The sequence below is a fragment of the Lutra lutra genome, chromosome 12, assembly GCF_902655055.1.
Source record: "Lutra lutra chromosome 12, mLutLut1.2, whole genome shotgun sequence".
Taxonomy (NCBI): domain Eukaryota; kingdom Metazoa; phylum Chordata; class Mammalia; order Carnivora; family Mustelidae; genus Lutra; species Lutra lutra.
In genome coordinates this window covers 20474749-20490604 of record NC_062289.1, presented here as the reverse complement: position 1 = coordinate 20490604, position 15856 = coordinate 20474749, and the positions used below count along the sequence as shown (strand labels likewise).

General features: G+C 38.1%; 1 protein-coding gene across 7 annotated transcripts in view; it reads right to left on the bottom strand.

Moving 5' to 3' along the window:
• Positions 1–1634: 1634 nt before the first annotated feature.
• Positions 1635–15856, bottom strand: part of CCDC68 (coiled-coil domain containing 68) — a 59052-nt gene continuing 44830 nt past the window's right edge. For 4 of the 7 annotated variants that reach the window (XM_047698051.1, XM_047698054.1, XM_047698053.1 and 1 more), the window contains 2 exons: positions 7427–7503; positions 1641–5093 (listed from right to left, as the gene is read on the bottom strand). In XM_047698051.1, the coding sequence (XP_047554007.1) occupies positions 5036–5093; positions 7427–7503 (135 nt within the window). In that variant the 3' untranslated portion in view covers positions 1641–5035. Of the gene's footprint in view, positions 5094–7426; positions 7504–15856 lie in introns of all 7 variants that reach the window. The other 3 variants (XM_047698050.1, XR_007121966.1, XM_047698049.1) reach the window with 3 other exon arrangements.

Below are 15856 nucleotides of genomic sequence, written 5' to 3'. Positions count from 1 at the left end.
TGTCACTGCGGAAACACACAGTATGTCCGCTCTCTTTTTCCTCTAGATTCTTCCACTAAGTCTAAAGATTTGAAGTTTATCCACTGTTGTATATATTTGCTTGTGCTTTTTGTTTCTTTTTATTGAGTTATATTCCAACACATAGATGTACATTTTGTTTACCTGCTCACCGATTAATGGATATGTTTTGTTTTTACTTTTTGGGTACTACAAAAAAAGGTGCTATGAAAATTCAGATACATGTTGTTACGTGGACAAAAGCTATTATTTCTCTTGGGTAAAAAAACCCCGAAGAATGGAGTGGCTAAGTCGTATGGCAGGCGTATACTTAACTTCTAAAGAAATTACGTATTTCCCGAAGTACTTATACCATTTTTGCGTTCCCACCTTTAGCATATGATTTGGTTGCTCCACATACTCCATAAGGCCAGTCTTTTTATTTTAGCTATTCTAGTGGTGGTTTTGTGCTTATTTCTTAGAGCTTTTCATTTGTATTCCCCTGATAACTAATGGATTAAGCATCTTTTTATGTGTGTCTTTGTAATTTGCCTATCTTGTTTTATGAAGTGACTTTCCAAACATTTTTGCCAATATTTTTTATTGGTTTGTCTTCTCATTATGTTTTAAAAGTTTTTTAAATATTTGGAATACAAATCCTATACATGTGCATATTTTCACCCATTCTGTAGGTTGTTTTTTTAAAAATTTGTTTAGTGGTGTCTTTCAAAGAGCAAAGTATTTGAATTTTAATCAAGTCCAATGATCAATTTTTTTCTTTTATCGTGTACTCTTTGTGTACTATTTAAGTATCTTGCCTACCTTATCTTCTCCTAGAAATTTTATAGTTTTAGCTTTATATTTAAGCATATTGTCCATTTAGGTTAATTATTATATATTGTGTGAGATAAGAATTGATACTAATTTTATTTCACATCAAAACCTGTACTATTTTCTTCAGCACCATTTAGAAGAATTTCCTGCCTCCTTTCAATGGCCTTGTAACCTTGGTCAAAAATCAATCACGTAGATGAGTCTATTTATGGATTCTCCTTTCTGTTCACTTATATATCGGTCTATGTTTTCACCAATCCCAAACTGTTAATATGTTGAGTTTTGTATTTTAACTTTGTGATCTGTGACCTTGTTGTTTTTACTTATTAGTTCTAGTAGCTGCTTGGCAGATTCATTGACGTTTTCTACATCAACAGTTATATGAACAACAACAATGGACAGTTTTACTTTTCCTTTCCAATCTGTGTGCTTTTCTCCCCTTTTCTTTTTGACATATTCCAATGGCTAGTACTTACAATATAATGTTTAAGAAAAGTGGTGAGAGCAAGCGTCTTACCATTAGTTTTTCATCATTAGTTATATTTACCAAAGGCTTTTTTGTAAATGCTCTTTATCAGAATGGTAAAATTTCTTATTCCCAGATTGCTAAGTTTTTATTATGAATGAATGCTGAATTTTGTCAAATACTTTCCTTCACTTATTAATACAATTACATAGCTTTTATTCTTTGTTATGTGTATATGGTTAATTATACTGATTGATTTTCAAGTGACAAACCAACCTTGCATGCCTAGGGTAAATCCCAATTTTTTGTCATTCTAGTTCAATTTTTATCACTTATAAGTATATATTTTAATAATAACAAAGCAATTAGATATGATTATTTAAATATTTATTGCATCTTTAGTATTTCCCACTAAAAAAATTAATGAAGTGAGGAAGTAAAAAAGGGAGGAAGTGAGGAGAATGATAATGATGACATTAGTTGAAGGAATTTTCAGTCCTTTTTTTTTTTTTTAAAGATTTTATGTATTTATTTGACAGATAGAGATCACAAGTAGGCAGAGAGGGAGGCAGAGAGAGAGAGAGGAGGAAGCAGGCTCCCTGCTGAGCAGAGAGCCCGATGTGGGGCTCTATCCCAGGACCCTGAGATCATGACCCGAGCCGAAGGAAGAGGCTTTAACCCACTGAGCCACCCAGGTGCCCTGGGAATTTTCAGTTCTTGATGGACTGGGTCCCTACTTCAATATTGATGAGGATTCTATAATTATTCCCAGCTCAGAGGAGAGGTGAAGATTTTCAAAATAAAGAAATAAGAAAATGTTTGACGAGTGTGTGTAATTTTATAATAATGCTGCTATTTTTTCAGATTCAGAATAAAAACTTAATAGATTACTTTTTCCATCAATTTGGATCCAGGGAAAATCAAGAGAAAAATTCAGGGAGCTATCTAAATTTCATCTATTCATTGGCAAAAACAATTCATTTATGAGGGGTTGTAATGTCATGAACAATCAAATAAAAATGACTTAATCCACTTATGCATAATAGTTTTAATGTAAAAAGAAATAAGAAAAATATGGTATCAATTTCTTTACCATATGTAAGGCATACCATAAGCAATTATTCAAAAGATATATGTATTATACCAATTGTTTAGACATTTCTTTTTGTTGTTGCTTAAACATTTCTTAATGATAATTTGTAACAATATATAATCAAAGGGAACTAAGTTTCTTTTTATCTCCCACCTTCCTGTATTCACTTCCAGGTCCACCCCAGACCTTCTTATTTAATAAATAGATTAGTGTAATTATTAGTACAATTATTTAGACTACAACTGAACTGGTGTTCCTTTTCCTGTATATCTTGTGTGGTACTACTTTTAGGTTAATGTTTTTTATTCCCCACTGTGATCATTTGTTTTATTGCTCAGAAATATGTATTCAAAAAACATTCCAAATGATAACGACTAAAACAATAAAGATATAGGACATAATCCACGTATGACAAATAAATGATACTGCTGATGTTACTAAAAAGATACTTTTGTATTTGAAGAGTCCAGACATTTTTTAAGCTTCTGAAACTGTTTGTTCTTATTCTTAGGAAATCCAAAGACCATTCCAGGGTGAACATGGAGAACCCATGACCAGTCCTATCACATCCAACTGTACTCCCATGTTCAAAAGTGAGCAGAGTTAAACCTAAATTAAATCCAACAGTGTCTTCCCATTTTTGACTCTAGAATACATTATTCTAATGAGAATCATTCTAGTTGTTAGGTCAGTCATATGGATCCATTCCAAACTCTCATATTTATTACCATCCAGCATGGTGATTAGAGTATAAAAGGAACCCAAAGTGGTCTTCAGGTGAAAGGTGAATTTGCTTACCATACCACAAATACTTGACAGAGTTCATGACCCCAATGCCCCTACAAATGTGCCTGAAAACACACTACCAAAAAATCTTCCATGTGGCATAGGTCATGATGATAAATATAGAATTAGAAGATTTTTAGCAGGGACATTTTTCTGAACTAAGTTCTCATGAGGGCAATCCAACAGGTGAAAGGCCAACTTAAATGCAGCAAAATATTTACTTTATGAGTCAAGGTTGTTTCTGACTGTCATTCATGGGATAATGCATACAGCGAACAAGGAAGCTGTGCTTGTTAAAAGTAGCAAAAAGAGAGGTATTTCCATTGTGTGGCAATACCTTGGACCACATTGTGGGCAGCTAGAAGGACTACTGATAGCCAGGTCAGAGGTCCAAATCCTTGCTCCATCATTAGCAGCAGGGAAAAGTCCTGGACCTCACACGATCCACCCTTGGAAGATGGGGTAATAATATGAGGCCTGTTGGGAAGATTGGAGTAATTAAGACAGGTTAAGTACTTAGAATTGTTCCTGGTATAAGAACTGTGCCATAAATGTTACTTAATAACTACACCTGAAAAACCAGCAAGCAATGAAAACGTGAAGCATGAATTGCACACATATAGTAATGCAACATTTCAAGGATTACAGTACTTTGATGAATTTATAAATACATTACTTTATCTCACTTGTATGTATTTTTAAATATTTCATAGATAATACTGCTATTTCACATTCTACATTGAAAGGCTTCCAGCATCTTCCCTGAGAAAATGTTTACAGACATATGTCTGAAAGGATGATCAAAAGGCTTACAAGTCATTCACCCTTCAGTGGGGGCTAAGGCTGCCCATTATTCCTTTAGTTCAAGGGTTTTCTCTTCTGAGTGTCAGCATTTTTGCATTTCTGCAAATCAGAGTCTGGTTTTCCTCATAGCAATTACAAACTTCACCTGTGATGAATGCCTGTATCAAAATGTAAATACACTTTCACAAAAGCACTGGACATTTAATTCCAATTCATGAATTCAGCATCTTCCTGGCTGCAGACAGGAGCCACTGTTACTCTAAACCCAGAACATACACATTTTTATGGAGGTATGAGCTGACAGCATTGTGTTTCTATTCTTCCCTCCAAATATTTGCGTAGATAATATAATGAATCTTGAAAAGAAAATTAGTCACGAAGCCAGAGTCTCAAGCTCCATTTCTTTGTACTTATTTGTGGGTTGTCTCCAGCAACCAATTTTCAATCCCAATTGAAGAACAATGGCTTTCTAAGGTGTGGTGGGATGCCATGATTCTCAGCTTTGGAGGGTTATGTGGGTTGGGGAATTCGCTAAAAAGAACCTACTCCTTCTCCTGTCCATAATGCAGTAGAGAGTAACTCTCCCATGAACACTGGGTCAGGAGATGAATTTATAAATTCATGTTGAGAAATTTTATTATCCAAAGCTAACTTTAAAATGTATCATTTACTCAAACACACATATACTCTTCCATTTTTATACATAAAAACCACTATCAGAAAGTCATCGTTGACAACCTTAAACCACTCCCTTCAGCAAAAATCTGCAAGAAAGATTCAGATCTTTTTTTAAGTTTAAAGCAAAATTCCTCTTCCATCGAAAGCCCCTGGTGTCTTCACCCATTTAGTAAGTTTTGAAGAAAGAGTTCCTTCCCTTGAATATACATTTGCTTGATTTTCTGGAATGTCATCTTCCTGCAAAGCTGTTGATGTATAGTAAATTCCACTGAATGCTGGAAGTGAGCCATTTCAACATGAAAGTTTACGCTCTGTTTCAAGGAATAAATAAGACTCACGTAAGCAATCTTTCTCATTCAGATCTTCAGCCAGTCAGCTCATTTCCGGAGCTTAATCAACATCACATAGGGCGTCATGTCGACAGTCTCCAATTCGCTTTAGAAAAGACCATACAATTACCAAAACTGAGCACTTTTAAATTTTAGTGATGTAAGTGCTATATCACCACCATTACCGTCTCCACCACCGCTCTACTACCCAGTATGAGAACAAGAGTGAGGAAGAGGGAGGGGAGGGGAGAGAGAACGAGAGCCTGTATCTGCCATTCCACACAGTGAAGACAGGCACTGCTGTGACTTGGAGACAATAAGTAAATCAACCCTTCTTCCAGGACATTTTTAGTTCCGTGGGCTTCTCAGTCTGAGCTTCTCTCTTAAACTATGTGAGTCTAGTATTTAAAATATATATGTATGTATATATGTACACACACACACACACACACACACACACGCATGCTTCTATGTGTGTTCTGCTGTTGTTATCTAAGAACATGACCCTGAATCCCCAGCAAACACTTCTTTTGGTGTTCGAGAAGTATCTCTATGTTCTAATGCTCAAGGGAAACACCTTGCTTTTTAGTACTTACTAGATATATAGAACTACATTTTATGGATGATTAAAGAGATTTGCCCGGATTACTCTTTAAATGTACATGATTTTTCCCCCCTTAACAGCTACTTTTCTACTCTAGTCTTTCCCTTGAGTTATAATTCCATTGCCTACGGGAGAACCCAGACTTCCCAAACAATGCTACCGCTTACATTCTCAAAGCAGCTGATTGGATATATTTCATCTTACAAAGATGAGATCTACCAAGTCACAGGAAGAAAAAAAAATCTCTAAAACTAAAAGAACTTTGACAATTAATTTACTATAGCTAAAGCATTGGCGGTAGAAGTCATTCTTTCCAGCACCTTCCCTCTGTACCAGCTAGAGTATCTGCATTCCGTACTGGAGTAGTTACAGCATAGAAACCACCAGCTTCTCCCTCCTCTACTGCACTCTGGGTGCATTCCCTACAGGGTCAGAACAGCTGAGAATGGCCACCATGCCTCACCACTCCCAAGGGGACTGGTATCTGGTAAGGGAACAAAAAAAGCAATCACCTTCCTTTCCCTTGGAAAGTCATGCTTACTCTTCTACTCTGGACTCTCCATTTCTTCCCGCACTGAAGTGAATACTTCTCTCACTGTTTCTGAATCATGGGTATTTCACTTCATCCTTTAATCTTCCTGGGGCTTAATTTCTTTTCTTTATTGGAAGTTGCAGGGCCAGTGGCCAAACAGTTGATAACTTAACATCTGGGAGCCCAATTCTAGAAGACTCGATTCAGAATGGCTTCATCTCATCTCTAATTACATATATCATTAGCAAAGTGAAGCAGGCCTGCGGGGAATCCTGAAGAGGGAGATGGATCTACCTGGTTTCCTGGACGGATGCTAAACACAGCAGGCCTGATTTTCTACCTCAGGCACTGCAACCAGGAGAGTTTCAGAAAACAGGCTTTTGCCCTAGAGGGATTAGACTGGGAATTCAAAAGCTGCTAGAACAGGAAGTTTTTAATCACTTTTTAAATGACTCATGTAATTACAGACTATGTTTTCTTTTAAGTGATAATTTCATAGAATATTATGGAAATAACATTGGAGCCCAGACGTCGTTTTTCTTTTTTTTAACTTGTTATTTTACCACTAGAAAGTGAGTTTCATGGTTTCAACCATCATTTTGATTGCTGTCCTGGGCCATTATCATTGCTTGATTCAGTCATTATTAAGTAGTTACTGAGACATTTGCCCTTAGCAATGCGGGAAATAAAGGAACTATTCCTGCCCTCTTAGCATTGATAATCTACCTGGTTTGAGATACAGACGTGGGCATTGATGCTACAGAGCACAGGAGTTAATGGAGAAACAAGGACAATAGAAAAGAAATGATGTGCGCTGCTTAGAGAAAGTGTTGGAGCCAAGACTAGGCTTGTTAAATGGCACAAAGCAAGAAAAGATATCTACGGGCGCCTGGGTGGCTCAGTGGGTTAAGCCTCTGCCTTCGGCTCAGGTTATGATCTCAGCATCCTGGGATCGAGCCCCACATCAGGCTCTTTGCTCAGTGGGGAGCCTCTCTCTCTGCCTGCCTCTCTGCCTACTTGTGATCTCTCTGTCAAATAAATAAATAAAATCTTTAAAAAAAAAGATATCTAAATTTATTCACTCATTTTTTCAGTAAGTATTTCTATATTAGGCTTTGAGGGTTCAATGATGAACAAGTAACACAGGTCTTCTTCTCAAGAACTGGGAAACACAGTAAACCAACGACTACATAAGTATTAATAGATTGGAATATTTCTCCAATGGGATAAACGTCAACATTCTTGAATGTATGTCCAACAGAAGCTGTGAAGGCAGATGGCAATGGGGGAAGGAAAACCTTACCTTGTAGAGACAGACTTAGATACAGTTGTCCTAGGCGTTTCAGACCAAAGGGCCACTTTGGTTTTTAGTTCTTTATTCTACAGTTGAAAAAAAAAAAATGTACAGAGATCACAAAGGTAGCACATTCATTAGCCACATGCTTAATGCTTCTGATCATCCCACCACCGACGTCCTTCCTTGGCACTGAGCTTGTTGTTTCAGAAACGCTATTAGAACACAGAATGTAGCCAATTGAGAGTCCCTTATGATCTCTGAAATTACAAACACATCTTGAAAAGTGCATAATTCTCCAAGAGATTAAAATGGAGTAGTCTACGTGAGCTTCCGAAATTTAACAGCTGAAATATGTTCTATTTCACATAGACAGATGCAAAAAAAAAAAAAAAAAAAAAAAAAAAAACTTCATAAAATACTTTGTTAAAGAACCTTGTTAAAGACACCCATGATATTGATTACATTTGTCAGTCTTGGGCAATCTCTTGATTATAAACTCCAAGAAAATAACACCATCTGTTCTTTACTATAGAGTTCATGGCATTTTTAGCCTCCATTCTCCCACTGAAACCTCAGAGTCTTGATCTCTATACTAGTGATCAATGATACACATCTTGTCTATCATGTATTGGTTGTTGGAGGAAACAAATCTCATATGACCATAAATATTTTGAATCTGGGAGCACTCTCATAATTCCAGGAGACAATTCAATAGCTGATAATGAGGAAGGCAAGAGTTTAAAGTTCCCAAGTACAAATCCTAGCCACTCAGTAGCTACGTGACCTCATTTAGTTACTTAAACTCTCTGGGCCCAATTTCCTTATCTGTAGGATAGAATCATAGTCTCTACTTCACAGATTCTGAAATGAGGTATCAGTTTGTTCTCAACTCAGTGTATGGCCCAGATTTTAAGACTTAAAGACAGTTAGTAATGATTTTCTAGTCCAAGTACAATTTTTATAGCTAAAAACTGAGATCCAAAGAGCTTAAGTGTTCCACACCTTGTTCATGGCAGAACTCAGGTTCAGAGTCGGGTCCTCCCAGTCCAGAGCCAATGCTTCCCCTATAGCATGGCCACACCAAGCACATTCATTTCACAGATCAGGAACATGAGACTTAAACCAGCAAAGGGTCATTCCCAAGGTAGGGATGTCAGTGGGCCACACTGCAGGTCAGAGGTGTTTAAATGATACACCAGCGTAGCAGGGGCTAGGGCTGGAAGGTAGCTGGGTGGGAAGCTAACAGGTAGAGCTAAGGCTTCAAAAAGAACAGTAACACACCAGCTCCGATCCCTAGTAGGAAACTAAGGAGTTAAACTGTCATATAATTGAAGTTTAAAAGGTACTTCCTAAAAGTCCACCAGATGATTTGAAGTAAGCCAACACCAAAATGCATTTTGATGGAAACAGTTATGAGTGCCAAGCAAATGTCAAGACCTTTACCAGGTGCTTTCCATACAACTTTTCCTTGATAACTTTTACTCTTTGCCATATTAAATAAGGGCGGCAAATCTCAAATTGTTCAGGTTAACTTGTTTCTGATGACCCATTCTGTAGAAATGTGCAGGCTTTATGCAGGCCTGCCTCCAAATCCCATGCTCTCTTCCCCGCAAGATGTTATTTTTCTGTAACCAGAGGAATTAGCTCAGCCTCCTTATATTACAAGTAAGTAAATGGTGAGCCTCAGGAGGAATAGAGATTCAATGATTTCCAGAGGGATTTCAGATCTAATAAATATGAAACAGAAAAAAAATAAACTGTCAGGAAATTAATCAACAACTAGTCTACTGCCACCGTCCATCCATCCATCCATCTCTGCCATGTCTATGGCACCAAGCCAGGAGCAGAGTGAGTGGGAAGAAGCACAAGAAAACGTGCATCTCTCCCTCCAGTACACAGGACGCATGGTAGAGTGGGAGTGATAAACACGTGGACATAAAAAATGTGAATAAATAAAGGCAGGTCAGGAGAGGCCATAGGCATTAGGTAATTAATGACCAAATAGAAGGTATAACAGAAATCAGTGTGACAAGAATCATTTGTCACATTTTCATACACAAGGAGATTTCACCTGGATCGTGATGACAAAGTGAAATGGCCTAGGCAGAAAAGAAGAGGAGAAAAGACTAAGGCAACAGTTCTTCAAGTGTGATCTTGGGATATCAACAGTATCAGTATCACCTGGGAATCGGCTAGAATTACCGATCCTCAGTCTCCAGCGAGATCTACTGAGAAACCCGAGGTGGTCAAGGGATGGGTTTGTAGAAGCTCACCAGAAGGTTCTGACATCTGCTCAAGTTTGAGAGCCATTGGACTAAAGTACTCGTTTTCAGTGTTGGTTGTATATTGGAATTATGTGGGGAGACTTAAAGCTTTTTTTTTTTTTAAGATTTTATTTATTTATTTGACAAAGATCACAAGAAAGCAGAGAGGCAGGCAGAGAGGGAGAGAGAGAAGCAGGCTCCCTGCTGAGCAGAGAGCCCCCATGCGGGGCTCGATCCCAGAACCCTGAGATCATGATCTGAGCTGAAGGCAGAGGCTTTAACCCCCTGAGCCACCAGGAGCCCAAAACTTCTGTTTTTTGTTTGTTTATTTGTTTTTTAAGATTTTATCTATTTATTTGTCAGAGAGAGAGAGGGAGAGAGCGCAAGCAGGGGGAACAGCAGAGGGGGAGGGAGAAGCAGGCTTCCCACTGAGCAGGAAGCTTGATGTGGGACTTAATCCTAGAACCCTGGGATCATGACGTAAGCTGAAGGCAGATGCTTAAAGGTCTGAGCCACCCAGGCATCCCTCTAATGGGGAGATTTAAAATCTACTCATGTTAGAGTTTCACACCAGAGAATCTATTTAACTTGGTTGTAGTCTGGGTTCAAGAGTTTTCAAAACTCATGGGGCGCCTGGGCAGCTGTCAGTTAAGCATCAGACTCTTGGTTTCAGCTCAGGTCACGATTGTAGGATTGTGGGATCGAGCCCTGCTTCTGGCTCTCCACTCAGCTGAGAATCTGCTTGACACCTCTGCCCCTCCCCCCCACACCGTCTTTTCTCTAAAATGAAATAAATAGGGACACCTGGGTGGCTCAGTTGGTTGGGCAGCTGCCTTCGGCTTGGGTCATGATCCCAGCGTCCTGGGATCGAGTCCCACATCGGGCTCCTTGCTCGGCGGGGAGCCTGCTTCTCCCTCTGCTTCTGCCTGCCTCTCTGTCTGCCTGTGCTCGCTCACTCTCTCTCCCTCTGTCTCTGACAAATAAATAAATAAAATCTTTAAAAATAAATAAATAAATAAAATAAAATAAATAAAACCTTAACAAAAAAAGTTTCCAAGACTCTGCCGGTGATTCTAATGCACCGCTAAGATGAAGGGTGACTGGAATAAGGAGAGCAGAGACAAGATGTGGATTTTGCCCCTTCTTATCCCTCAGCATTTGTACTGCAGAGTAACTCGAAAATGGAGCAAAAATCTTGACACACAATGATCATTTCACTGCGATGTTTCAAGAGTTAAGCACTTAAGTCTCACATAGGAAATGTACTTCAGATTTCATAAATTGATGATGAAGATGTTATGTTCCTTGTACAGTGCAGATCAAGCTAATATGCACTCCTAACAAGTGTAGGCACGTATCACAGGCCAAGGACGTTGCTGAGAAAAACTCCTCTCTGTACAGTACTCTACAGGTTAGGAAGGGATAGGAATCACAACATCATGATGACAATGAATACAGGGATAAAAAATAATCCAGGCTGGACAATTATTTAAAGGCTATTGAGAGTTTTTCCAAAATAAACTTCTCAAGTTGCTGAGTATCAAATAATACAGAAGCATAAGAGGTATCATGTTAGACTGTCTTTATGTTCATTTATCTCAACTTCCTTGCTGATTTATTTCAGCTGCTAGATTTAGGTATTTATTTTTGATTCATGGCGTTCATAGCACTTCCTTTAATTAGAACAGCCATATCTGGGGCGCCTGGGTGTCTCAGTGGGTTAAGCCACTGCCTTCGGCTCGGGTCATGATCTTGGGGTCCTGGGATCGAACCCCACATTGGGCTGTCTGCTCAGCAGGGAGTCTGCTTCCCCCTCTCTCTCTGCCTGCCTCTCTGCCTACTTGTGATCTCTGTCAAATAAGTAAATAAAATCTTAAAAAAAAAAGAACAGCCATATCTGAGTTTTATTACATCATTTCTTTACAAAACTACAAATCACTGACCAGAATATGTCTGCCATTATGATGACTGTATCCAAGGATATTTTCTTGATGTGGTTTTCCAAAAGAACCTAATTTTTGTACCCTTTCTGTCAACACATTCTTGTTAAATTTAATTTTAGGGATCACAGTGAATATATAAAACAAGATAATCTTCAATGTTCAGAAAATGGAGGAATTTCTGAAGATGCATTTCCATATCAGCAGATCATTAGTGAGGAAGCTAGAAATGCATGAGATGTGAGAGGGAAAGTTAGAGATGAAAATGAAGGCGATAAAGATATGGCAAAAATAGAAAAGAAAGTAAATAATTTTGGTAGAGTTAGGCAGAAATGTTCCAGTGATAGTTTTTAGAAGTTTTAAAAGCCTTAAAGTTATTTTTGCTATTGTCGTTTTAAAGGATATTGTTATTTGAGTGATTATATCTCCCTTCTGGAGAGGGAAAAAAAACCTGCTAGGATAGAAAGAGCCACAGGAAAAAAACTATTTGTTACCATGACTCAAGAAATTGGAAAATGGAAAACACTGTAATTTAGTGACTATGAAAATGACAAAAATAAATATAGACAAATTTAACAACTCTTCATTTCTAAATACATATCATATACACACACTTATTTCACACATGTTTTTATGCACATGCACATACACACTTACCCCCCCAACACACACTTATTTAATCACTCCAATAAATAGATTTTGTGTTGTTGATGGGGGAAAGGGAGCATGTGCTTTCAAGACAGTAAGATTCAAATAAGTGATTTTGAACAAGTTTCTTAACTTCTTTGGAACTCAATTTAATCACTTACAAAATGCAATAAGTAATAACTTTCTCCCAGTATAGTTTTGAGGATTAAATAAAATGAAGCATGTAGCATGCCTAAAAAAGAGATGAATGTTTTTTGGTATGGATGGTGCTGTCTGTGTGGTTTAGAAACATAGGTGATGTGTTTAAATGGGTCATTCAATCTTGGGTAACCATTTACCATAAATGGAATCAATTTAGCCTGTGATTTAATAGATTCCAAAATAGGCAGTGGTCTTAAATCTGCAGTGCAAGATAGTATATCCCTGCATAAATCATTTAAGAACTTCATAATAAAGCACCGATTAGGACCAGACCAGAAGTAGGTTAACCTTGGCTCTAATACTCACTAAGTTCAAGTACCTGGTCAAATATCACAGGTTCAGAGATGCCCTTGCTGACTACCATTACTCTATAACTATCACATTGTCACATTCTGTACTTTTCGGAGCCCTTGTCTGTCCCTAATTAAGTTGTTTATTTACTTGCTTATGTTTATTGTCTGTATCTTCAATTAAAGGATAAGCTAGAGGAGATCAGGGACAGTCTGTTCTGTGCATTACCTATACGCCCAGCACTTGAAACATTTCCTGGCATATCCTAAACACATAAAACTATTTCACGAATCAATTAAATTAATGCGGCTTGAACTTTTTAAATCTGAAAGGGTCACTGTCAAACTCCTTGCTGTGAAGGAAAAGATTTATCTACTGAAGATAAGAAATTTTGAGAATATAAAGACATTCATAAGATACTGCTTTGTTTGAAGACTCTTTTATAAAAGAAAGCATTAAAAAAAAAAAACAGACGCTTGAATCAAGCTATGTACAGAGAATCTGAGACAGTATTGAGAGGTGTTTACACATCGCTGCCCAGTCTGCAGCCAACCAAGGAGTTCCCATGAAGGTAACAAATCTGTTGCTTTCTTACATATAACACTGAGTGGCTAATCAGCAATTATTTGTTACATTTGGAAATATAGAAACAGAGCACAATAAAAACAACATAATAAAAACATTGTTCCAGTCTAGCTATTAACCAAAAGACCAATTGGGTAATGTATTGCACCTGGGCAATCTGAGTTAAGCTGGCAGCCTATTTAGGACTGTAACAATTGTTTTGGGAATGATATAAACAAACAGACACATCTAAAGGACATAAAATTGGATTAAAAGCAGCAGTACCATGATACCTTGATCCTGTGATGACAGCTGGCACTTAATTATATCTAGCCAGAATACAATGAAGGGAAAGCTCAGAGACAGATAACAATCTCTCCAATTAAAATGTGCCACCAAAGTGCAACGTGTAAAGCAGTAAGGGCACTGGAGCCCAAATAGGCAGATACACCACTGGAAGAGATTTCCAACATAAAAATTCAGTCTAGGATAACGGGCACTTCAAATTCATGAAGAAAGGCCAGACTTCTCAATAAAGTGAGACAACTATGAAGTTAGATCCCTACCTCACACCAAACTTCCTGATTTATACATAAACTTAGATTTAAATGAGATTCCCAGTCCAGAAAGGGAATCTGAGCACATGTGTTCGTCATCTCTCCCTTCTTCAATTTTATTAAAATAATAACAAAGGATTTCTATGTATGTCAATCCCTTAGTGATGAAGAGGGAAAAATATCAGACTATGAGCAGACCAGAAATATCAGGACTGAAGGACTGAAAGTGTGCAAAAAATTGACTGTGGAGGCAGCTGCAGGTGGGGCTGTGGCTGCTGAGGGAGATGACTAATCAAGAGAACCCTGAGAGCCAGAGAACACATTACCAAAAATCTGAAAAATGGATATACTTTGAGTTACCAATTCCACTTCTAAAAATTTATCTTCAGGAATGATCAGTGATGTTTGTATCAGTGATCAAATGATCAGTGATGTTTGTATAAATATGTTGAATTCAGTGTTTTTTACAAAAGCAATACTGAAAAACAATCTAATGTCCAATAATAAGGACTGAGTTCATTAAATTACTGAATATCAATACAGTGGCTATTTTAAGAGATAACATAAATCTAATCTGATTGGCAAGCAAAGACTTCTTGTTATATTGTTATATATAGAAAAAAAAACCCAACTCTTTGGCACAGTTTATGATCTAGTGCCTTCCTACATTTCCATTGTCATCCCATGCTATTTCATTCAACTTGATTAGGAGCACTCCTAATGGCTCTCTGTCCCTCTTCCTGACAAGCCCTACCACCCAACTGTTCACTAAACTCAGATTAAAATTCATTTCCTTAGAGAGCTTCTTCCCACCCACCACGCTAAGTCCTCGATCCAGGTGTTATCTGTCATCATCTTCTTTCCCTGCCGAGTGCTTCTATAATATTGCTAGTTACATGTTCATTTATGTATCTCTCTCCCCCTCTAGACAGTCAGTTCCACAGTACGGGGTCCATGTCTCTTTTGTTCAATATTATTTTCCCAAACTTAGCGACTTCTCCACCTTAGCCAGTTCCAACTTCCATGTCACAGTAGCCACTCAGTAAGTACTTATAGAATTAACAACAAAATTGATGATGTGAACAAATGAGTGAAGCTTAAAAATACAATGAAATGGGCATAATATCATGCCAGTATAGTCTATATCTTTAATACATACACATAGGTATGTAACAGGCAAATCAAATCCCACAGAAATAAAGATGGACACAACTATGCACAGTGATTACCCACGGACAACAAGTTTGCATGGTTTTCTTTTTATATGTGCTTATCCGTATTTCCTAATTGGTACAGAATGAATGAATATATATTAGTTACATGAAAATAATATTTTATCAAGTAACATCTGCTACCAAAAGAAAGGCACTAAGTACAAAAAGCAGTGAAGAAATCCCCATAGGGACATTTTTTGGGGGAGGAAGAGGCTCTAATGTGGTCTGAATCCCATCATCTGAACCCCTCCATTAAAATGACCAGCTATTACTGGGCACTTGAGTGGACACAAGTTTTGAGCCAATCATTCCCCCATCTCTGCTGCACAGAGTTGCAAGCATTGTCTTTCTCAAACAGCTGTGTGTAAGCTAAAGAAGGTGAACGTCTAAGGAGGCTCAAAGGGCTCACCCTCCAGAACAGAGACAACGGTGGTCCTCTGGGAAGGGAGAAATGGCTCACTATGGCTATGGTTACAAAATGTAAGACGTAAAACGATTTACAACCTCGTTATGTTTTGATGATTGGTTCCTTCTGTTTGGGGAAAGCTGAGAACATGGTGGTGAGAGAAAAGGTGTGGTCGTGTGCTGGGGGCGTGGTCTATCCCGGCCGAGAAAAGCCCCCAAGGACGGTGGGGTGTCTGGGGGCAGTCAGAGCATCTCTGATTCCACGGGACAGGACAACGCGGCAGGGAGACAAGCAGGAAGTCAAAATACTGCAGGATGAAGTAGAAAGGCGACCAGGTCCAGGGGGTCAGTG